Source organism: Amaranthus tricolor, chromosome 15 (assembly GCF_026212465.1).
Source record: "Amaranthus tricolor cultivar Red isolate AtriRed21 chromosome 15, ASM2621246v1, whole genome shotgun sequence".
NCBI lineage: Eukaryota > Viridiplantae > Streptophyta > Magnoliopsida > Caryophyllales > Amaranthaceae > Amaranthus > Amaranthus tricolor.
The window spans coordinates 6,625,266-6,649,023 of NC_080061.1; the positions used below are offsets into that span (position 1 = coordinate 6,625,266).

Genomic DNA, 23,758 nt, shown 5'->3' on the forward strand with positions numbered 1-23,758 from the left:
CCAGAAAATTGCCTCTTGTTTTGCAATCGCGATTGCTTTTAAGCCATTCATTACCTTAACTTGTTGTCTTTGCTCAGCAGTTCTACCAAACAACTTCTTCAGCTGAACATTACCCATAGCACGATTAAAGTTGCTAAGCAAATGACGTAAACAAAATCTATAATAAGCATTAGGTGGTTGAGAACAAGTACAAGATGCGGAAGGAACGAAGGGATTTACAGTTTTCTGGGTTGATATAGGCATAGGGGTAGGAGTAGGATTAGAATCATCTACATTCCCGAAGGGTACTTCTTCTACGTATAACTCCAAAGAGGGAATTTGGGTGGACTTTGAATGTTCCCACATAGCATCTATAGCCTTATCATCCTCAACAGGAAAGGCTATCAATTCTCCACTCATGTCATATTTAAAGCTTATACTTATGGTAATTCTAGTGGGGTCCTATCCAATCTTAGAACATATAAAACGTTTTAACTGATTCAAATCCATGTTCGAGTTGCATGCAAACAACATACGTCTCCCCCCAACATAATGAACATTGCCACTACTTTCTCGAATACAACAATTCCAAAAACATACTATTGGGACGCGAAATGATGCCATTTCTCGAATACAAACAAAATCAACATCATCATCAACTTCATGCCCATACAATTACATTATATTCATTTGATTATAATCTTTTTGGTCTACAAATTAATAAAGTCCATAATGTAACCAAGTTCATACATATATAATGCACATAAAATTCAAATAATAAATCAATTAAATAGTTCATAAATGATATTTTTAATACCAACATCAACATTTCTAATAATATATAATGTATATCAAATTCAACTAATTCAATATGCTCATCAACAATACTTCAAAAAACAACATAAAGCTATGAAAACAATTAAACATTACGTTGAATAGTTATGCATGATTAAGAAGAGTGTTGATTTAAGAGCTAGTAACCAACATTTGAGAAAATAACCAAACTTCATCAAAACCCTAAAAAATAATATATATATATATATACTAAAAAAAATGCATAAAAGTTGACCTTTGTCCAAGCTAGAGTATCCCAGACTAATTTTGAAGTGCCAAATTGAAAGAGGAATGCAAGAATTGATGGATTGAATCTAGTCTAATATTAGTTTTGTAGGGAGAAAGTCGAGTTATAAGATAGGGTTTTGAGAATTGGGTAAAACGGGAACGAAGGAAGCTGATTTGCGTATGTGTGGAGCATGCTGTTCGCAGTTAGCTGCGAATAGGTCAAAAAAGTCAAAGTGCGAACTACGAACAGTCCCAAACCATAGGTTTGAGATTTTTACGTTTACTTTTGGAATAAAGTTGAAACTTATACTATTTGGTTCATTTTGTTGATAAATTCTCTTAATCATTTCAAATTTTCGGTTTCTTAATTGTTCCAAAGCTCAATCATCATCTATTGACAATTTCATTTAAATTTGGCCCAAATTAATTTATTCAACTCAACCCAAAATAATTTCCATTTTTAATATTTATTTTAACTTATAGATTAATAATAAAATACAAGTTAAAAGTACGAGATTAATAGTGTTCAAAAAGCAAATAGAACATTAGTAATGAATTGGAGGGAGTATAAATTAAATAGGGTAAAATCGTGTCTAAACATCAAAAATATAAATGGATCAACACCCCCTCCCATCCTATCTAAGTTTCGTCATTGTCGTAGTCGATGATAAGATACTCCCTTCTATTCTTCTAATTAATTTCATTTGACTTTTTATCAATTTTTAAGTAGGTCAAATGAAACCACTTAGAAATTAGATAGAAAGGGTAGTAAGTTAGTGTAATTTTTCATTAGATTAATTGTAATAAGGTGATGTGAATAAGGGTAATGAGACAAAAATTACATAATACTTCCTCCATTTTATATTACTTACACAAAAACAACTTTGCACTATTCATTATTCTATAGTAATTTACTTATTTCAGCTATTATACGAGAAAAAACATAGTCATGTGAGATTTTATTTTATTTGTCTCGTTACATATTTTCATAATATCAAATTTTATAATTTTTAGTTCTGATAACTTTAGATATAAACAATCCGACAAACACATTAAATTGCGAAAAATATATTTAGCACAAGTATTTTGAAACAGAGAAAATGTAAATAGAAATGAAATTAATAAAATAATTTAATCTTATTTTAAAATGAAACTAATAGGAAGGACGGTGAAGTATTATTCATGGATGAAAAAAGTAAAAGTTGTAAAGTTTATGTAACGTAAAACGCTCATAGTCTCTCCGCTCCAAAAAGCCTCCTCGAAATATTCAAATTCCATTACATTGACGTTTCCACCCTTACCAAAACAACTATTTGACCGTTACAAAACCCGAACATCAAAAGGGCTTTTCCGCCTTTCAGCTCTTTTTCTTTGTCTTTGTCTTTCTCTCTCTTCATTTCTTTTCATAATTTCTCCATTAAACACTTGACACACAAACGCTACAAAAAGCTGCTCTCCTTCTTCTTCACGTTCCTCCAATAACCGCCGCCATTTCTCATCTTCTCACTTCAGTGAGTCTCCCCTATTTCTTTTTAAATTTCATTATTTTTTAAATTTATGGTGATTGTTTGATTCTTTCTATTTATAAACGATTTTGTATATTTTCAATTGATTTTATTCCTCTTTGGGATGGAATTTAAGAAATAATTTTCATTATTCATGCTCTATTGTTAGATTAATCGTCATTTCAAGATTTTTGTTGAATAGGTATTGTTTTTATATTAATTGTTATTGCCTTTTTTTATTTTGTTGGAAATTTGAATATAGGGTTTACAGTTCAAGTTAATTTTTGAACTTTCTGCTGATAATTAATGTGGTTCGTTGTTATCAAACTGAAGTAAAATCATTTTCTAGTATGTTCTTGATCTTGTTAATTTTTGTTTATTAAGTCTACTGTATGATTGAATTAAAATAATTTGAATTGCAGTGTCTGACAGTTTTGTCTCCATTTTTTATACTAATTAAAGATTTCTGTAATGTATCACCATCTCTATTGCAATAGTTTTTTAATTTCTTGAAACATTACTATTGTTTTTATGAAAATTGGTTTTGTCAGATGTTGATCAATTTAATTTTGATCCCTAATGATATCACGTGTTTTAGATTGTCCTACATTTTATGGTAATTAATGGTTTTGGACTTTTCTTAGGTTCTTTTGATGGAGTATATTCTATCTTATACTTTTTATACCCGTTATGAAATTTTTGAAGCCCTTGGTAACATGTTAGATTTACATTTTTTCTTGTTGATGTTGTATGGTTGATGTTCCTAATAACTTGAAATTCAACTAGTGTTGATTCCGATGCACGCCATATATCTTTTCAAGTTTCTGCTGTTGATATAGCTGTGCTCACAACCTTTTTCCTGGTGCCATTGATAAAATTTGTAGAAATCTAGACCTGATAGTGCTTACTGCTTATAATAAAAATTCTGTTAACATGTATATTTTTAGAAGCTATACATCTCATCTTGCATATTTCCGTTTGGTTCTTGATATGGTTTTGGGTTATAATCTGAATTTCATGTGCTTTTTGGCTCCCGCAATCTGGCTACTGCGAATTGTTATCTGTAACTTACACTGAATGCTCTATTCTTCCTCATTGTAAAAATTTTCTGAATCCTGATTCTTGTCACAGTTATTTGGTTCCAAGAGTGTGAAGCCTCCTTGAACTGCCTTTCATTTCTATTTTGTGGTTGGCAGATATCAATGAAAATAATGGTTTCCCTTGTTGTTCAGGTACACTAAATTGACCTTCATAGCTTTTGGAAAGAATCAACTTTAGAGGCTTTTGTGGAAGTTTTTATGAAATAGACCAGACATGAAAAAATTCTTCTTTTTTAGATCTTCAACAGAAAAGATAGTTTCCTCAGAGAAGTCACCCAATGTAGTACAACAGAATAAGGGTAGTGACTCATCCAGACTGTCTAAAACCCTTGATGTAGGCAATGATTTTGGTCTTAGAAGGAGCCGTTCTTTCTCATCTGCTGCCTTTCTTGGTAACTCTAGGGAAAGAAATTTATTATGTTTGAGTGATCAAAGTAGCTCTTCTTCTACTAGTAGTGAAAGTGTTAAAACTCAGCAACACAATCGATCATCTAGGTAATTTTTCTCTCCCTCTGTCTGAATCAAGTATATATGACTTGTGTGTCAGTGTGTCCTCTTTTTTTACTTTGATTTTCATAGACAATGTGTCTGTATGAATGGTTCGGTTGCATTGATGGTTGATTTAGGTATTGCACACTAACTCCAGAAAGGCAAGTCAAGAGTAGGCGTCAATCTGCAGATTCTCATGATAATGATTTTGGTGGGTGGAAGCCTGCTGCTGTTAGATCTCTGCAAGCTTCCTATCGCTCACGAAATGCTTCAATTAGCTCTAGTGATGTGTCAAATGAGGTTCTAGACCTGTATATTGATGGAGAACAACATTACCAACAGGGAAGTCCCAGGAACAAAGCATCTGCAAAAAGTCATACTAGAGCTGGCAGAGTAAAAAAGCCGCCAAGAGTTCATTACACAGCTCCCGGGTCTCTAGTGGGTAGTATCAAAGATAAGCCTAGAACTGATTCATTTAGAGGGGCCAAAGGAGCAGATCATCATCTTTCTTCAAGAGATTGGGTTGAAGCTGGATTCAGACATGAATCTTCTCAGGAATTGGCAAAACGTGTAGTTGAAAAGCTGTGTCAGTCTAGGGACTATTCGAGAATAAATTTAAACAATCCTGATCCTGATGTTCCCATAACAATTGACGATGTTTATAGTAAGAGCTTGAGGGGAGAAGATGCTTTAAAGTTAAATAACCCATCTTGTATTGAGCTCCCGTCAGATACGCCAGCTTATGGGTTTCAGGCTGAGCATTGTCAATGTCTTGAACATGATAGTTATGGCAGCTGTGATGCAGGTGATGATGATGAGTTTAATATGGAGTTGAAATCTAAATTTAAGGAGGCCCAGGACAGAATCTTGGTACTCTCCGAAGAGCTTGAACAGGAGTCGTTTCTTCTAGATGTCGACTATAATGTGCCAGCATTAATTCATCGAATTAGAAACCTAGCTGAGGAGAAAATAAGCCTGGCGCTTGAGGTTTCTGCTGCACTGGAAAATCAGATTGCTGACAGGACTTCTTTAAAAGAACAACTTACGTCTGCAGAGTTAGATTTCGATTTACGGATGCAGAGATTGCTGGAGGAAAAGAATGAAATGCAGTTAACACTGGAAAAGGAATTGGACAGAAGATCGAGTGACTGGTCATTGAAGGTGGAGAAATATGAGACCGAAGAGCAGAGACTTCGAGAACGAGTAAGGGAACTCGCGGAGCAGAATGTGTCGTTACAAAGGGAAGTGTCTTCATTCAGTGAAACAGAAACTGAGAGGAAAAACATGATAACCCTTTATGAGAAACAGATCAAGGATTTGACCTCTATGCTTGAGCTGGCAAGAGAGGAGAACCGAGCTCTTCAAGATAGCAACTGTGAATTACAAGAGAAATATAAGACCACTGAAGAAGGCAGAGTTTTCATCCAAAGAAGTTTTGGAGAGAAAGAGGAGGAGTGCAAGCAATTGCATTCATGTGTCACGAGGTTAGTCAAAACATGCAGTGAACAAGAGAAGGCAATGGAGGGATTGAGAGGGGAGCTTATGGAGTTGGTCCAGAAGAAGCATGATATGGATAGTTTTGACAAACATATCCAGAAGCTACAGATGGAGCAAATAAGGTTGATTGGAGTAGAGCTGTCTTTAAGAAGAGAAATTGAATCTTACAAGCAAGAAGTTGATTCTCTTAGGATTGAGAATGTTAAACTGCTGGAACGCCTAAAAGCCTGTGGGAAAGGAGGTGGTTCAATAACATTTAAGCTAGATGAGGAGCTGTCAGCTCGTCTTCTTTGCTTACAGAAACAGGGTTTATCATTGATTAATGACAGCATTCATCTTTCTTCAAAGCTACTCGAATTCATGAAAAAAACAGGTCAAATCGGAGGAAAGATGGATGGTGTAGACACCCAATTCATAATTGAATCTGACACAAGAGTTCAGGGCTTTAAGCGAGGATCTGAAAGTCTAATGAAAAGTTTGCAGCTCATTTCCACAACGCTTCATGGAAGGTCTGACCTTGTTGCCTCAGAATCCCAGACAGAAAATGCAGATGACGACAGATGTAGGATTCTGAATGAGTGGAATTCAACGGTAAATCCCCACTTCTGAGGTGTCTCACTTGTCAGGGTTCAGCGGAACCACATATTTAGCTTAGGGATTGATCTTCTTTCTTTATATTGCACAGGATTCGACCGAATCTGAGCTCAAAGCAGAAATGTTATTAACAAGTCTTTTGCGAGATAAACTATATTCCAAAGACCAAGAAGTTGAACGACTGCAAGCTGAATTGGCAACCGCAGCAAGGGGTAACGGTATCCTTAGATTTGAAGTCCAAAATGCTCTCGATTCTTTTTCCTGTGTTACGCACAAGATGAAGGAGCTTGAACTCCAGGTAAATGTATAGTTCGATCATAGCAAGGGGTAACGGTATACACCATAGAAGTTTGAGCATTGTTTCTGAAGCTATTTGTTCCTGACGTTCAGATTCACATCTAGTGATTCATAAACATGAAGGGCATCACTTGTGTCTTCTTATTGAGTTTATTGTTATATTTGCTATCATCCGCTAAATAGAAAAACATGCTGCTTATTTTGTCACAAGATTTGGAACTTTTCTTTGGTTGTTAGGAAATCTGCTCTCACTGCCTTAGTTGAATTTGTTCTTGTTTTGGAATCAATATCGTGGAACTGTCTTTTGTAGATGATGAAAAAGGACGACAAAATGAATCAGCTCCAAAATGACCTCGAGGAGAGTTTAAAAGAATTGTCGATCATTCAAGGAATATTACCAAAAGTCACTGAAGAAAGAGATATTATGTGGGAAGAAGTGAAGCAATACACCGAAAAGAACATGCTGCTGAACTCGGAGGTAAACATGCTGAAGAAGAAAGTTGAGGCGCTTGATGAGGATATACTTGTTAAAGAAGGTCAGATTACAATCTTAAAAGACACACTAGGAAGCAAGTCTTTTGACCTCCTTGCAAGTCCGGATCAAATCCACGAGTTCTTGCTCGAATGACCGATGAATGTCTATAGTGTTTATAGTCCTTAACTAAGGTTTTTTGGGGCAATTGAAAGGTTACATAGCATCAACCCATAGTTGATTTTCATTTCTGGTATACTTATACTTTTGTTATGGATAGAAATGATTCTGAAACAACACCTGTTGCGGCTAGACAAGTTAAGCCTTTAATCATACTTTTGTTTATAGTTTTGATGTTTTATCTGAATTTGTGCATCATATTTGTAAATCAACTATTGGAATCATTTTTTAGTGTTTTGCTGATAAACTCTTGAGAATTTGTATATTTTATCTATATATATTTATTAATATTTGATATTTGAATCATTGTTAATGCTTTTGCCCTTAAAACAAGCATATAATTGTGATTAAAGATATTTGATAAGGAATATTTAATTTCTAATCTTTAATCTTTACAATATAAAAAAAATCATTAGAATAATTTTATCTTTAATTCATTTTCATGCAATGATTCCAACCTTCAATTAACTTTAAATAATCTCAATTTAATAATACGAATTAATAATACAACTTAATAAAAACAAGTCATTCAAAGTGTTGTCCCAATGATGCAAAATGGTGCTTTGTCTTTGTCTTCCATCATAACTAAATCATCCTAAAAACTTGAATTGGACAGCCATCCCTCCCAAGACAACCACTAAAAGGGGAACATGATTGTTAGCCATTACAAGCAGGGGCAGAACAGAAAAAAATTAATGTCAATTATTTAAATAAAAGAAAATTACATTCAACATTTTAAATAAAAATATTATTACATTCAATAACAATTTAAATTAAAACAAGTTCTTCTAGGTGTGAAGTCAATAAAAATAAAACCCAATACAAACACACTAAAATCTCAAAAACCAAATTAAACAATTTTTTTTTTTTTTTTTTGAAATCAAGGTTATACTTATAGTAAATAGCAAAATAGTATCTCCAAGAGGCAGAAAATACCCAAAATAAGGAAAACAAGTTAACTAAACTAATCTCAGGCCAAAACGATGTTTCTAAGCTAAATAAAAATAAGGAAAACAAATTTATATTTAGAGGTGTTTAAAATAGACCTGGTAATCCGAATTTTACCCGACCTTGTAACTAAACTTGATTTGACCCGATAATTTACAGTTATGTAATAGAACAATATGGACACAAAACACGATTTCAAACCGAACAGAAACACCTAATCCGAAACCAACCCAATAACCTGAATGAACACCTTCACATTTAGGACAGTCTCATTGCTAGATAGTTTTAAATTGGACTAATAGTCCAACTATATTAATTAAAATACGACAAGACAAGATAATATATAAATTAAGGCAATGTAATATTAATCAATATAGAAGTAGGAAAATGAGCCATACATGAGATAATTTCAGATAATTTTTCTTTTTATATTTTACAAATTGAAAATTATACTTTTTTTGACTGAATATCATTTAGTAGAATTAGGAAATTGCGACTTTGTTTTTAATTGATCCTTAATAGTTGGTAGCAAACATTTACGACTTCAGATAAATAAATACACCGATACACATGACTAACAAGCAACTTTTTATAGTCTATTATAACAAAGCATAGTTATGTGCGTATTTCTGGCATTGATACATCTATCAGGGGGACAATTGCAATGGATATTGACAACAGCTATTGAGAAGCTCCTAGAATCCGCTGTTATGGTCACCAACTATTTGATTGCAGCAAACGAAAACGAGACACGATCCACTATTTAGTCGCTAGCTCGAAATGAAGCATAAAAGCATCTATACAGATGTAATAGACCTCACAAAGAAGAAGATTTCCAAAAATCAAAAGGCTTCCGTTGCTAAAAGAGGATGGCACCAGGAAAATTTGCATCAGTAACTGAATGAAATGTTGAAAACTTGAAACTGATAGGAAACTAACCACTGCTGTAAAAATGACCATATCGTATGTCTACGAGTAGCAAAAGATGGTATAAAAAAGCTCTTTATGAAAAAAATTCACAAAATAAGCTTCGGAAATTTTAATTTCCAAAATAAGTGTCTTTGTGTCTGAGTCTAAGTTTAGGTTGTTTGCTGTTACTAACAATTAACAAAAAAATAAAAATTATTGTGAAAGACGGTCTCTCCAAGAGATGCATTAGATATACAGGCTAAATAGTCCACTTAATACAAATTAAAAAGAAATTAAGAATGTGACCTACTTGTTTTGTGGTTGTCTCTTTGAGAGACGGTCTCTCACAAAAGTAGTTGAGAAAAAAATAACTTTGTTCTCTGTTAGTAATAACGAACAAAAAAGAACAATGTCATAATGTTTGAAGGGACAAAAAAATGAAAAACAAGCTTGTTCGCGGTTCATAACAACAAACAAACTATTTTTATTTTTTGTCCCTTTAAACGTTATGACATTGTCCTTTTTTGTTCGCTGTTACTAATAACGAACAAAGTAATTTTTTTTCTTTTGTTCGACCTGACCTTAGACTCTAATACAAAGACACTTATTGTAGCAATTAAAAATTTCCAAAACTAAGAATTTTTTTTTTAAAAAAGCTTATTTTTATTGTATATATCACGAGTAGCACATGAAAGATTTATTGTCATAACAAAAAGTATAAAGTGAGATGTGAAGTGCATTAAAGAATGCGCATGTACTTATAAGATACGTCTATGCTTCTTATAGTTTAAAGAAAAATATCATCTTACATCATATTCAAACAAATTAAAAATTTAGTAAACTGCATATAAGAACCCTGACTGAACTAGGCACTAATTGATTTATTTGGATCTGAGATTCTCTGTCAGAAAGAAAAGCATCAAGATCACATACCTTGTCTATGGGCATCTTCATCCTCACAGAATCAATATATGAAAAGTCAATATCTGCAACGGCAATTCCTGTTGAATGTTTATCTGTAAAAGCACAAACAAACTACTTGATGAGCTCACAGACAAGGTTTCACAGTTCACTCAAAAATGGCCCACAAACAGCCCAAAACCGACCATGATTCGCCTTATAAATTCACTATTTGCTAAAAATGGTCGGGAAATAGCTCAAAACTGACCATAATTCGCTTTTTTCAATTCGCAGTTCGTGAGAAGGTTAGTGAGGATGTGACATTAAGCAAAAGAGAGCTTCGCAACAAGATTTTCTCTCCAGGAACTCAAAGTGATTAGCTTACCAGGAAGCCGCCCGACTACTGTTCCCCAGGGATCAATAATTAGAGAGTCTCCATAGCTCTCTCTTTTCTCGTTATGCTTCCCAGCTTGCGCTGCAGCAATAACCTGCAAAGAGAGGGTCACACAGATCATTGGTCCATGCATCAGGTTACTTTGGCCTAACCTCTTTCCTCAGAGAAATTCAACTCAAATGTACACAACCATATTCTTGTAAAATCAAAGAGATTATTTTCGATTGACACTTGATAGAAATGTCATGTGCAACTTCATAAAAACAAGAATTGCATATGATTTTATGGTTCTTTATAATCTTAAACCGAATAACTACAAATCTTTGGGTCCATCAAGAATGGACACAATAGAAACTTTCTCCAACAGAAATAACAGCAATAAACAATGTATTTTAGCTTATTTGCTAATTGCCAAAACAAAAAATAAGTACTCTAAAGCATAACCAAAATTTGATGATCAAGTAATATGCTAGTACACGACAGGTCATTGGCATGGGTAATTAGGCATATATTTTAAAATATGGTAATAAAAAAAGAAACAAACATTCTGCACACTCAAGCAACAGATGCAGTAATGAAAAACTCGGGGGGGTGGGTGGGGAGGAGGGGGTTATGATCCAAGTCCTTACATAGCATTGAGTTTCAATGGCACGAGCACGAAGAAGTATCTCCCAATGGGCTTGACCCGTTATTTTTGTGAACGCGGAAGGCACCAATAGCACCTAAGTATCATGCACAGTGTAATTAAATTGAACAGTAACTGCACCTTCAAAGAATTTCACAGAAATAGATACACAATTTTTTCATACTTGTGCTTGATGTTGGAACCGTAAACACTGATATATCTCAGGAAATCGCAAATCATAGCAAACAGTGAGGCCCAAGCGTCCACAGGGACTGTCTACAGCCACAACATCCTTGCCTGGAAATCGGGTATATCATCATATGAGCAGTCTGTAGAGATCCCAGGAGCTAAAAACAAATTTGACACAAAAAAGGCTATTTTGTTTCCCTTATTTTGCAACACCTTTTTTATTAAACACTAGAAAATAGAAGCAACCAAGTCATTCATCAAGGTAGCACTTATATTTTGAGTTCTATGCGGTTTTAGAAGGAAGTCAGTTTAAGGTGCTCGCAGTGTTTGATATTGGGAGATAAATCTGCTTGATATATGAGCACAAGTTACAGTCATCATCTTAAAGTTCGATACATCTTATAGTGGAAAAGCAAATTGAGCTGTATTTGAGCAACACAGCTTCCTATCTCATTTTATTGACTAATTAAACAACAGAACCTCCTAATTTCTGGAAACAAGATGGGAGAGAAAAATCACCAAACCAATTAAAAGAAAAGAAGATAAATTTAGACTAAAAAACTGAGTCCTGTCACTTTTCCAAACAAAAACCCAGAAGAAATATTTTGGAATAACGAAATTTTCCGAAAGACCAAAATAAATTTGCAGATATTTAATCGATACAATCATAGTCTATGATTCATAGACGCGGCCTTCACACAAATAATTCCAAAACAATAAAAGAAAAAAAGTAAAGAAGTTCCTTGTTGGTCATGCAAACTAAACTAATCCCCAACTTGGAAGTCAGAACTTCATAGAAGGGCAAAAGAACATGGGCTGCATCATCAAGTTTGCTCGAGTATAGCTAAAACTGCAGTGATTTATATGAATTGATAAGAGAAACTTCTTCTAACATCATGCATATTACACAGCATGCAGATGAATTGGCTTGAAATTTGTGAAAAAAGGAATAATGGCATAAGAGAGAAATAAGGAAGAATGGCTTTTCTACGAAATGCAATGAAACTTTTATGTCAAACTTGTAGCTAAATGTTATTATCTCAATCAAAATATTCACAGTGAAACTTGCAAACCTGCTTCTGTAAAGCTGCTTTCCTTATACATCATTCCACCAGGAACGTCCACATCAAACCTTCAAGACAGGTAAACAAATCAAGGATCTCAGATAGTTTTTAACTCCACAACGCAAAATCTCCAACAGAATGATTTCACACCTTAATCCTTTGTCCATTATAGGCCTATTACGACATCAAAAATATGCTTACAGCAGGCTCAGAACATTCAAGTGGTTCTGTGCACTCCAAAAAGACATCCTTTTCACATCTCTCTTTCTCCCTATTCATATTACTTGCTCGATTACGATATAAAAATGTTTCTAAGCAACTGCTTTCCAAATCAACAAGAATCGAACAAAATTTCCTATACTTTCCTGAAGTTTTATTTGCTTAGTGATGGGAAAAAGTGTGCAGCACTAGAAGCCTATGTAAGTTTATAACTTCTACCAGCTCTTCCAAACTCCGAGGACGTGGATTTTACTGTTATATACTTATATTAGTAAATGATAAAGTAGTGCTTAATATAAAGGTAAAACTTAATCAGCTGATTGAAAGCCACTAAACGTACAAGTGTATTTTGCGATACTTGTTTCTGATGATTCCAGTATCATCAACTATCACATGGGTATTACACAGATGAGAATCATCAGAACCTTTTTCATGAAACCCTCCAAGAGACAGCCATATTTGAGACTCTCTGCAATTCATACAAACAAAAGAGTCAAAGGATGCAAGAAACAGGCTCAGGATAACGACCTATTCAAGTCTGTAAATATGCAAAGACACACACAACTAAGTTGAATTACAACAATTGCCAAAACCCCACACATTGATTTTTAAAATCATGATTCACTTGAACACTTATTAAGATACTAGAAACTTAAAAGAGACCAAAAATAAAAGTTCTTCACCTGGCAAGACTGCAATAACTTTGCATTATTGGTCCATCTAATGGTTCCCCAACCTTAACACTGTCCCCAAGATTAGCACCTACATATGAAAAACACTCTGGAAAGCAAAGCAATTTGGCTCCAGCAGCTGCTGCTTCCTTTGAAATTTCAAGCAAAATTTCAACTGCTTTAAGTATTAGAAAGAACAGAATCCAAGCATACACCAGCGTTCAAATTTATTTAAAATTTTTTGAAGCTAATTGGAAAACCAAGATACAAAATTAAAACTTGAAGATGCCTTAGAGTCAAATGGAGGTTGCAGTTATAAGTAGGCACAATGAGACAACTACCATAACCAATTAATCATATACATATTTACACCAACATTACATTAACTGGGGAACTGAGATACCCAAGATCCTATGTTTTTTTCAAAATAGATCCCCAAAGTTAAGATAACCAAACCCAACGTTCCACTCCTAAGCCTCCTATAAGAAGGTTACCAAGGCAGTAAATTGGTATTTGGTAGAATTACAACCAAATTTTGATGTAAATAGTTAAAAATCAGAATATTTTATGCAACAAAAATCGCCTTATTATGCTTTTAGAATAGGAAATTGGACTTAGTTCCCGGACTCAAACAGCTAGGGCAGATGGCTAAAATACTTCATTCAACCAACAACATAATGGGAAACCATTTATCTCAATGAAATCGTTAATTACTATATCGAAACCATTAAATTTTGAGCAAAAAACATGAAACTAGTAGAAATAAAGAACATGACTGAAAAGAAGACTGAAAAGAATTAAAATGCGGAAATTGGTTTATGAATATTGTTTGTATTATTTGTAAAAAAGAACAAGAGCTCCTACTTATACGTGAATATGAGAACTAATCTAGCAAACTAAATCAGTTACAGAAAAATCACAAATCAATTAGAATAATCTGATATTTTCTAAAATATATTTTCCTACACTCTCCCTCAAGTTAGGTCGTACGGTTCACCAAGACCTAACTTGCATATAGTGTCATCAAACGCTTCTAATGTTACTGCCTTAGTGAGGATATCTGCCAACTGGTCCTTTGATCGAACAAATGGGAGACAGACAATCTTTTTGTCAAGTTTTTCCTTTATAAAGCATACGTCAATTTCAACATGTTTAGTTCGATCGTGCTAAACTGGGTTCCCAGGGATGCTAATAGCTGCTTATCACTATAAAGATTACATGCCCCTTTTTGAGGGAAGTTCAATTCCCCTAGTAGTTTCCCGATCCACAGAATCTCAGTGATACCCTTAGCAATTCCAAAAAATTCTGCCTCACCGCTAGATAGAGCAATAACTTTCTGCTTCTTGCTATTCTAGGTGACAAGATTACCCCCATTAGAGTAAAGTACCCAGAATTGGATGTTAACCTACTAGTACGCTTTAGATAACTCAGAATTCTCATCACAGTTGTTATGTGTTGTATTTAAGGCATATGCATGAACCTACTAGCTACACCAACTACATAAGCAATATCATGTGAAAGGTAGATAAGTTTTCTTACCATTCTTTGGTAGCGATCCTTGTCTGCTAGTTTTGCCCCCTCAATCATCTAGAGCCAATGATTAGTCATGATAGAAGTTTCTACTGGTTTACTAATGAAAATTCCCTTTCTCAATCTTAGAACTTTAATGCCAAGAACGTATTTTGGGTTATCCAAATCTTTCGTATCAAACTCCATGGATAACTTCTGCTTCAAATCACGAATCTCCTATGCATCATTCCCGGTGATAACGATATCATCAACACAGATTATCAAACATGTGATTCGATCCTTTTTCTTCTTCAGGAATAAAGTGTGATCAGAATTACTTTGCTCATAGTCGAACTTCTTCATAGCTGCAGTGAACCTCCCAAACCATGCCCTCAGAGATTGTTTCAACCCGTATAAAGCCTTCCTATGCCTGCAGCCTTCTCCTGGATTGTAGTCCTTTGAGAAGCTAGGAGGAGCTTTCATTAACACTTCTTCCCCGATTTCACCATGCAGACTGACATTTTTGACATCAAAATAATGGAGAGGCCAGTCCTTATTTGCAGCAATTGAGAACATTTTGCTATAAGACGAGCCTTATAACACTCAATTTTAGTAACTGGAGAGAAGGTTTTGGAGTAATCTACTCATAGGTCTGTGTGTAGCCTTTGGCTACAAGACGAGCCTTGTAACGCTCAATGGATCCATTTGCATTATACTTGATTGAGAACATCCATCTGCATCCTACGGTCTTTTTACCTTTTGGTAAGTGACATTTCTCCCATATTTCATTTTTCTTGAGGCTGACGTTTCTTCCTCCATTGCTTTCTTCCGTTTGGGATCCTGAAGTCCCTCTTCAACATTTTTAGGTAAGGTAATAGAATAGAGTGAGGTGTTGAAGGGCATGACTACCTCGGAAAATGATTCATCACTACCCTGTGGTTGATGGGATACCTGGATCGTTATGCTTCATATTCTGGATTATATCTCTTTGGTGGAGCACCTTGTGTGCTTCTTTGAGGTAACTCATACCAGCTAGATATCTCAACATTGAGCATATTATTAAGAACATCATCAAACAATAACACATCGACAATATCTCATCAGTTGGCACCATACAAGGCATATCATCTACAAACAATTTAGGTTCAAGTGGTACCTCTGACTCATTAGGATGCTCATCAGATAGGACAGGAGTGAGCTGAGATAGAGATACTATGTGGTCAGTGGCAGTGTCGGCGGTGTTACCTACTTGCTTTGGATAGCCATGCTTAATGGATATGTCAACCAACTTAGGTCATCACCAACACTCTCCACTTGAGGACCAAGTTGAGAAAAATATTAGAACTCTTAAAAGAATTCATAATCAATTGTGGTACACAACTTATTATTGACTAGGTCAAAACACTGATACTCTTTTTGAGTGACCCCATACCCCACAAAGACACATTTAATAGCCCAAGGTTCAATTTTTTTCCTATCCCGCTTGGGGAGATAAACATAGACAACACAACCAAAAACACAGAGGGGTAAAGAGTGGGAAGAAGGAATAGGAGTATGAGTTTGGAGAAAATTTATAGGGGGTTGAAAGTTCGGAGTTTTTGTGGGAAGGCGATTGGTTAAGTAAGTGGCAGTAGCAGTGGTTTCTGGCCAAAAATAAGAGGGAACATATGATTCAAACAGAACAGCTCAGGTATTTTCTAGAAGGATACGATTTTTCGGTTCAGCAGCCCCTTTTGTATCTGGGTAGGTGATTTGGTGAACTAAGCCATGGTCGGAAATAAATTTTTTCAAGTTCAAGTTAATATATTCGCCCCAATTGTCAGACCGGAGTATTTGTGGTTGAGTTTGAAATTGAGTGAGAATCATATGATAAAATTTGACAAACACATCAAAGACTTTAGACTTATGTTTCAAAAAATAGACCCAACTCATCCGAATACAATCATCCACAAACAAGACAAAATATGAGAAACCATGTGTATCACATTCGGAAGCAAGACCCAAAACATAAGAATGTATTAAAACAAAAGGTGAAATAAATTGTTTCATGTTCAAGTTGACATATTCGCACCCATTGTCAGACCGGAGTATTTGTGGTTCATCCTCCCTTCTCCTAAAGTTTAGTCTTACTCCCTCTTCGTAATTGATGATCTAGGCTCTCCCATTCTCCATAGTTAGGGTTCGTTCTTCGGACCTTGCAGCCATATCCCCTTTTTCGAAGTCCTCATCCGATGGTTTTTTGCCGGAGATCACTGCAGCAATGAAGGGCTTGCCGCTGGCGTGCCTTGTTAGATTCTGGGTGGCGATTTGACATTGTTGCGGTAGTTGTGGCAGGACAAATGGTTGGTGTCTTGTCTTGGTTAAAGACCACGAATAAAGGGTTTGGTGTTTAATTCTAGGTGTGGATCTAATGCTGATTTGAGTTTTAATATTCTCTTGGTGGCAAATACCGAGATCCCTTGGTTGGTGTTAAACTAGGTTGATAATGGCATTCGGAGTTAGAATTCCATAGCTAAGGTAAGTAATCGGTAAATGATGAGTTCCGAAAAAATCTTCAAATCCCAAATCTGAACCTTACAGTTCTGATACCATGAAAATAATTAAAATGCCAAAATTGGTTTATGAATACTGTTTGCATTATTTGTAAAAAGAACAAGAGCTCCTAGTTATACATGAATATGAGAACTAATCTAGGAAACTAAATCAACTACAAAATAATTACAAATCAATTAGAATAATCTGATATTTCATAAAATATATTTTCTTACAAGGACAACAACAATTTGATCAATTTAATTTCCTAAACAACAAGATATTAGAAAATGATAATGAATTAAACATTTCACCAAATCACATCAATTCTGTAACCTTTTTCCGATTGAACATCAACATTACGCCAAGAATATAATCATATTAATCAAAGGATTTAAAAAACATAAATTGTAAAAATCAAAGTAAAAAATGAAATTGAATAGTGTTATATTATCAAACAAAATTAGAAGAGACCTTAACAAGACGAGAGCAGGTGGCGAAATTGGCGGAAAGATCGTTAATGGAAGTCATCTGCGCAACGGCAACTCGGACTGAGTTTGCGGCCATGGTTAAGTCGCCGGAGTATGTCGGGCGTATTACAGGTATGTAATTGGATTTGGGGATATTGATCGGCGAATTCAAGAATTTAACGAACATCTCCTATTCCATTTGTTTCATCATTTGAGATTTGACGGGGATGGATATTGAAAAATAAATAATATTCAATTATAAATATTTTAAATTGCATTTAATTAAAAATTATAAAATAATAATAATAATTTTCATTGACACGAATCAAATAAGATTCTACTTGATTATGTTTAATCTATATATTAAGAATTAAATACAAATTAAAAGTGACCGATAAATAATATCAAAAGTGAGGAGGAAGTAAATAATTAACTAAAAACATTATAAATACTCCCTCTATTCAACAAATGTATCCAATCAAATGAGACTATTAAGATGAATAGAGAGGAGTATAAAATAAACTTAAATTTTATAAAAAAAGACTAAAAAAATTTTATTAAATAAAAAACCACAAAAATTTTAAGTATCGATATCTCTACGTACTCATTAAAAATTACTTGATTAAAAATTTTTTATTAAGAAGAATTTAACAAGATTTTATATGAATATATTTTACTCCAATATATACCTCAAAAACATTATTTAGATTTTTCTCTGAAAGTGAAAAATTTAAAGTGGACAGAATGGACAAACAAAAGGAAACATAATAAATTAATTTAATTTCATTTTGCAAAAGTATAATTTTATAACAAAATAAAACAAAAAAAAAAAGTGGGTTAATTTACTAAAAAAAGGTTAAAGAGGGATGAAATTATGAGGTAAGTCAGTTATTTATGATAAATTGATGCCTTAAAAATACCACAGGAATTTAAAACTTTTAAAAATTATTTCTTTATACATTATTCATCATTTTGCGATTTATATTAATGACAATCTTTTCTTTCTGGAGTCATTTGGAAAGATATAATTTTTGGGAGATACTTAGGTTTGTTGATCGTGAAAAATTACTCTTTATTCATATGAATTTTAACTTATATGAGGTAGGCTTCTAATTCAAACTTTTTTTTTCTCAATCAGTTTGTTTATAACTTTTGTAATATATTTTCAATATTCTTGTTTTTTGTTTGGTTGGAATTTTGATTTTTTTTGTTATTTACTCTGTGTAATATAACTGTTTTTATTGGTAATTAACATGTATTAGATTGGTCTTATTGTAAATGCTAACGTATATCGGAAAAACACGATATGCACATACTTCATAAGTCAACGAGATACTATTGTGGGACCATATGATAATGGGAGGAAGAGCGGTAGGAACGCAATTCTTTTCATACCTACCATTTTAATTTTTGATCAATCATCAGCTCTAATACCTTGTCAAATTAGGTTGGACTTTTTGGGGAAACATAGGGTGCACATACTTCATATTTGATAAGTCAAGGAGATACTATTCCAAGACTATATGGTAATGGGGAAGAGAGGTAGGAACACCATTTTAATTTTTGATCGCCCATCAGCTCAGATACCATGTTAAATTAAGTTGGACTTATCGGGAAACACAAGGTGCACATACTTCATAGCCAAGGAGATACTATCCAAAGAGGGCCAAGGCCATATGGTAATGAAAGGAAAAGCTCCAATAACTTATAGAATGTGCACACTATTATTAATTCATCGACATGGGATAGACATCCCCAACATAATATTTAGATACTTTCAATACAAATAAACCTGTCAAGACGGTCGGATGAGTTCCAATTCATGTCAATTTTAATTGGGTCAGTTTTAGTCTGGATCGGGTCGATTGAAGGTCGGATCAGTTTCGGTTCTTCATATCGGGTTTGGGACGTGATCGAGTCAACCCAACGAGTCATTCACTTCCAATATTTTTTTCCCTATCATTACATTTAGTGGTGTTTATTTGGATCATCGGGTCGATTTCAAATCAACTATTTCTGATTGGTTCGAAATCGCATCTTATATCCACATTGGGTTTAATTATAAATTCATTTTTAAGTTGGGTCAAGTCGGATTCGATCATAAGACGAGTAATTACCTCTAATTACATTTTTTTCAAAATACATATAGGAGTATATAATAATTGTCATAAATTTGGTTATTTACTTTTTGCATTAATTATTATACAGATATTTGGTGTTTGAAGATCTCAAATTGATCAAACTAAAGAAAAGAAAGTTATTCCATCAATTCATTCAGTTCTTCTATAAGACATGGTTACTACAGCATTGATGAGGATTGTTTCCCCGTGTTGGAAGCCTTCGGTTGAAGGCGAAAACTCGTCCAAACACTCGAATGGAAGATTTAATGGACTTTTATGGCATAAAGAATTTGGAAGCCATGTTAATGGAGATTTCTCTATGGCTGTGATTCAAGCTAATAATTTGCTTGAGGATCATAGTCAAGTGGAATCGGGTCCATTAGGGTTACTTGATGATGGTCCTCATGGGACTTTTGTGGGCATATATGATGGTCATGGAGGTCCGGAAACAGCTAGATTTGTATGTGACAATCTTTTCAAGAACATTAAGAGTATGTCCTTTTTCCCAATTGTTTGGTTAAACCATTGTCTCATTTTGTTTTCTAATATACTATTTTTACACTTAAATTTCGTTTGGTGATCGTTATTAGATTGGGAGAAATTTAATGGAAAGTTAGTGTAATTTTGGTAGGAATATCTCTTGATATATTTAATGTTTATGTTTATTCCCCTTTAACAATTTATTTTTCTTCACAAAATTATTCCAATGTATTATCATTTGAAAATACGATATAAGATAGTATTGAAAAATTGTGAAAAAAACTTTATTAATATCAAACTTTTATTATCATAGGAATTACATACTAAGAAATAAATGGGTTGTTATTATTTTTGTGTGAGCTTTTTTAAGACAAATGTAGTTAGAAACAAACAAAGGATATATTATGGAGATATATATAGTGCGACCAACTTAATGATAAAGGAGTAGTTGAGATTTGAGAATCATAGGTAACACAGTTTTTGACTTTTCTCTTTTACCTGTAGGAATTCTTTAGTCTAGAACTTAACAACATAGTTTTGCATGAAACATTTTGAATAACAATTTGGGATTTGGCAAAATAACTTAACGGACAAGTTTAGTTTGTTTGGGTGGTCAAACTACCAACGCCTCGTTTGATTGTTGGTACTAAACTATAGTAATGAGAATAACTTATATTATAAATTTTTACGAAATGTATCATGTCATTTCAATGGTAATGAAACTTTTTTTTGCATCTAATACCAGTATTTTAAATGGTAACGCATTGGAATAAATTTTGTAAAGAAAATAAGATGATTGAAAGAAAACATTCATAAGCACTAATATTGTTAAGACATTTTCCTATTAAATTATACTAACTTTTCATTATCATTTCCGCCATTTAATAACGATTACCAAACGGACTACTAATTGTAGTATTTGATAAATTAACTAGTTAAAACAACTTGTTATATAAATCAATCAGTCAAACCAGTATGGTTAAATCGGTTACTGCAATCAGTTAAATCAATCAACTAAAGCTATTTCCTCTGTTCCATTATACTTGCAACTATTTTTCTATACACCATATCACAATCTGTTGCAAGTATTTCATAAACGCCCCAAAATCTTGGAATTAACTAGGGAGTTGGCATTGATATTTTGCTAATGCTTTGATTTACTAATGTTATCAGATATTGTTGGTGCAGAGTTTACAAGTCAAAGTCAAGGCATGTCAAGAGATGTAATAAAGAAAGCATATTTAGCAACAGAAGAAGAATTTATGTCCTTAGTAAAGGAATTATGGTTAGAAAAGCCACAAATTGCTTCCGTAGGGGCTTGTTGTTTAGTTGGTGTTATATGTTGTGGATATCTTTACATTGCAAATGCCGGTGATTCTCGTGTTGTTTTAGGAAAATTAGATAAGTTTGATAAATGTGTAAAGGCTATTCAATTATCTTCCGACCATAATGCAAGTGTTGAATCGGTTAGAGAAGAATTGCAAAACAGGCACCCTAATGATCCACAAATTGTTGTTCTTAAGCACAAAGTATGGCGTGTTAAGGGTCTTATACAGGTAAATTTCTAAACTTTGCATTGTTTTAAGTTGTCGGTCTGTCGGAGTTGTTTGATAAATGACTTTTTTGTTGGCGTCTTGGATTTGGTTACTCTTGTGAAAGACCGTCAATAGATGAGACAGTCCCAAAACAATGAGCTGCTAATGTTGTCATGATTTATATAAACACAAATTCTTAAATGGAACCGTTTCATTGTGAGACCATTTTTATCGGGCTGACCCATGTACGTTTAGTGTGACAAAGTCACTTAAAATTTAAAAGTGATCAGTTAGAGAAATGGACTAATTATATATGTCTATCTCTTGGTGAGATGGTCTCATACAAGACGAGTTGATCAACATAAATTAGGCTATTTAACTCATGCCTGAGATGAGTCTCACGATAAGGTCGTCTCATATATAATAATTTGTGTTTTGGATTATAGTTTAAGCCAAAAAATTGTTTGATGAAAAAGTTGGCTTTTAAACCAAAATAAAAATGTTGGTTTTATTAATGTTTTTTATTGGTTTTTGGCTTATTGGCTTACTTTTCTCTAAAAAAAAGTCAATAACCAATAACAAATATTACTAAACGTCTCCGCACATAGTTGTCTTATTTAGCTACCATGAAAATCAACAAAAACAACTAACACATTCAGTTATTCAAATATGCCAACTAAAAAACCCAAGTCATTTGTCAAACTCCCATGCACTAACTCTAGTTAGAATTAGTTGCTACACTTGAATAATAACTGTTATTTGTCTACCAATATTGTTTTACAATTGCAGTGATGTATGCAGGTGAACCATCCTAACAGAACGATATACTTAAACCCTGTTCCTATATGGCACGATCAATTGGATCGGGCGCTTGCCATTCATATTCATTGTTCAATTTTTTAACAGTTGCAAAAAGTCATTATTCAACTCTATTATGTATATAAAAAAAATATAGTTGATTGTTGATTTATTCGTTCTAATAGCGTATTTATAGTTTGAAGACAAGAAGTATAGCAACATATTTCTAGTTGGAGGATACTTGCCAATTTTTTCTTTTGATGCGCTAAAGTATATTGAATTGGATAAATATAGGTTTCAAGATCTATTGGTGATGCCTATCTAAAGAAGGCTGAGTTCAATAGAGCACCCTTATTAACAAAGTTCAGAATAAGTGATCCTTTTGAGAAGCCAATCATGACAGCTGAGCCAACAATAACTGTACAAAAGATCCTTCCAGAAGACCATTTTCTAATTTTTGCTTCGGATGGCTTGTGGGATCTTCTTACCAACCAAGAAGTCGTTGACATAGTCAACTCCAATTCTAGACATGTAAGCTTTTTTTTTTTAAAAAAAAAAAATTAAGTTTGTTTTAAGTAATTCTTAGTCCTTTTGGTTTTTAAGATATTGTCACGGATTTTTAGTAGTGCTGAAAAAATAAGAAATGGTTAAACTATTTAAGTGTGTGAATGATACTAAAGAGGAGTTGTAATGTATGAGCGGAAATAAAAGAAATTTTCAAAAATGTGTAGTGCAAAAAGATTAAGAAATGGTTGAATTATTGGATTGTGTGGATTATACTAAAGAGGAATTGAAATGTATGGACAAAAACAAAAGAAATTGTCAGAGATGTATCGTGCTGAAAAATTAAGAAACGGTGAAACCATTTAAATTGTGTGGATGATATTAAAGGGGAATTGAAATGTATGGACAAATAGTAAAGAAAGTGATGGAATATTATGATAAAAAGAAATTGTAAAGTAAAAGGAACTGGTTAAAAATAAAAGAGTGATAATTTTTTATAAATAAAGGAAGTATATTTCTATTTTTTGGTTTTGATTCATAAATTTTTTTTAGTTTACATTCACGCATTTAACTTAAGAAAAATTAATATTAATAATTTACTAAAACCACCTTTTGATTATTTTAGACATTTATGTTTCTTTTTTCAAAATTGACTAATCTCTCATTATTGATAAATATTGATTTGCTACGTTCTCTATTAAAGTATATTCTATTCT

The 23,758-nt window shown here is 33.5% G+C and overlaps 3 protein-coding genes across 5 annotated transcripts; 2 read left to right on the top strand and 1 right to left on the bottom strand.

The window, feature by feature from the left end:
- Positions 1-2,375: 2,375 nt before the first annotated feature.
- LOC130800770 (uncharacterized) lies at positions 2,376-7,422 on the top strand. The gene is made up of 5 exons (XM_057664419.1): positions 2,376-2,552; positions 3,779-4,141; positions 4,273-6,223; positions 6,318-6,524; positions 6,834-7,422. Exons 2-5 carry the CDS (start codon positions 3,861-3,863, stop codon positions 7,149-7,151), a joined length of 2,757 nt encoding a protein of 918 aa, XP_057520402.1. The 5' UTR covers positions 2,376-2,552; positions 3,779-3,860; the 3' UTR covers positions 7,152-7,422.
- A 1,272-nt stretch (positions 7,423-8,694) lies between these two features.
- LOC130800771 (deaminated glutathione amidase, chloroplastic/cytosolic) lies at positions 8,695-17,836 on the bottom strand. 2 transcript variants are annotated; one of them, XM_057664421.1, is made up of 10 exons: positions 17,610-17,726; positions 14,634-17,185; positions 13,107-13,243; positions 12,764-12,892; positions 12,214-12,272; positions 11,136-11,248; positions 10,956-11,048; positions 10,318-10,420; positions 9,966-10,048; positions 8,695-8,982 (listed from the first exon to the last, which is right to left on the bottom strand). In XM_057664421.1, exons 2-10 carry the CDS (start codon positions 14,679-14,681, stop codon positions 8,941-8,943), a joined length of 807 nt encoding a protein of 268 aa, XP_057520404.1. In that variant the 5' UTR covers positions 14,682-17,185; positions 17,610-17,726; the 3' UTR covers positions 8,695-8,940. The 2 variants fall into 2 exon arrangements, with proteins under 2 accessions (XP_057520404.1, XP_057520403.1); XM_057664420.1 differs by lacking the exon at positions 14,634-17,185 and having other exon boundaries at positions 17,610-17,836.
- A 1,900-nt stretch (positions 17,837-19,736) lies between these two features.
- LOC130801371 (probable protein phosphatase 2C 38) lies at positions 19,737-23,403 on the top strand. Of its 2 annotated transcripts, none has more exons than XM_057665212.1 (3): positions 19,737-20,216; positions 21,379-21,761; positions 22,833-23,403. In XM_057665212.1, exons 1-3 carry the CDS (start codon positions 19,898-19,900, stop codon positions 23,100-23,102), a joined length of 972 nt encoding a protein of 323 aa, XP_057521195.1. In that variant the 5' UTR covers positions 19,737-19,897; the 3' UTR covers positions 23,103-23,403. The 2 variants fall into 2 exon arrangements, with proteins under 2 accessions (XP_057521195.1, XP_057521196.1); XM_057665213.1 differs by having other exon boundaries at positions 21,394-21,761.
- The last annotated feature ends 355 nt before the right edge of the window (positions 23,404-23,758 follow it).

Coding starts and splice junctions, on each gene's coding strand:
- LOC130801371 (XM_057665212.1), top strand. CDS start 19,898: ATGGTTACTACAGCATTGATGAGGATTGTTTCCCCGTGTTGGAAGCCT. Junction 20,217..21,378: donor TCTTTTCAAGAACATTAAGA/GTATGTCCTTTT, acceptor TAATGTTATCAG/ATATTGTTGGTGCAGAGTTT. Junction 21,762..22,832: donor GTGTTAAGGGTCTTATACAG/GTAAATTTCTAA, acceptor GGATAAATATAG/GTTTCAAGATCTATTGGTGA.
- LOC130800770 (XM_057664419.1), top strand. CDS start 3,861: ATGAAAAAATTCTTCTTTTTTAGATCTTCAACAGAAAAGATAGTTTCC. Junction 4,142..4,272: donor CAACACAATCGATCATCTAG/GTAATTTTTCTC, acceptor TGGTTGATTTAG/GTATTGCACACTAACTCCAG. Junction 6,224..6,317: donor TGAATGAGTGGAATTCAACG/GTAAATCCCCAC, acceptor TATATTGCACAG/GATTCGACCGAATCTGAGCT.
- LOC130800771 (XM_057664420.1), bottom strand. CDS start 17,792: ATGTTCGTTAAATTCTTGAATTCGCCGATCAATATCCCCAAATCCAAT. Junction 11,049..11,135: donor GGTTCCAACATCAAGCACAA/GTATGAAAAAAT, acceptor CATGATACTTAG/GTGCTATTGGTGCCTTCCGC. Junction 10,421..10,955: donor CCATTGAAACTCAATGCTAT/GTAAGGACTTGG, acceptor CTCTCTTTGCAG/GTTATTGCTGCAGCGCAAGC.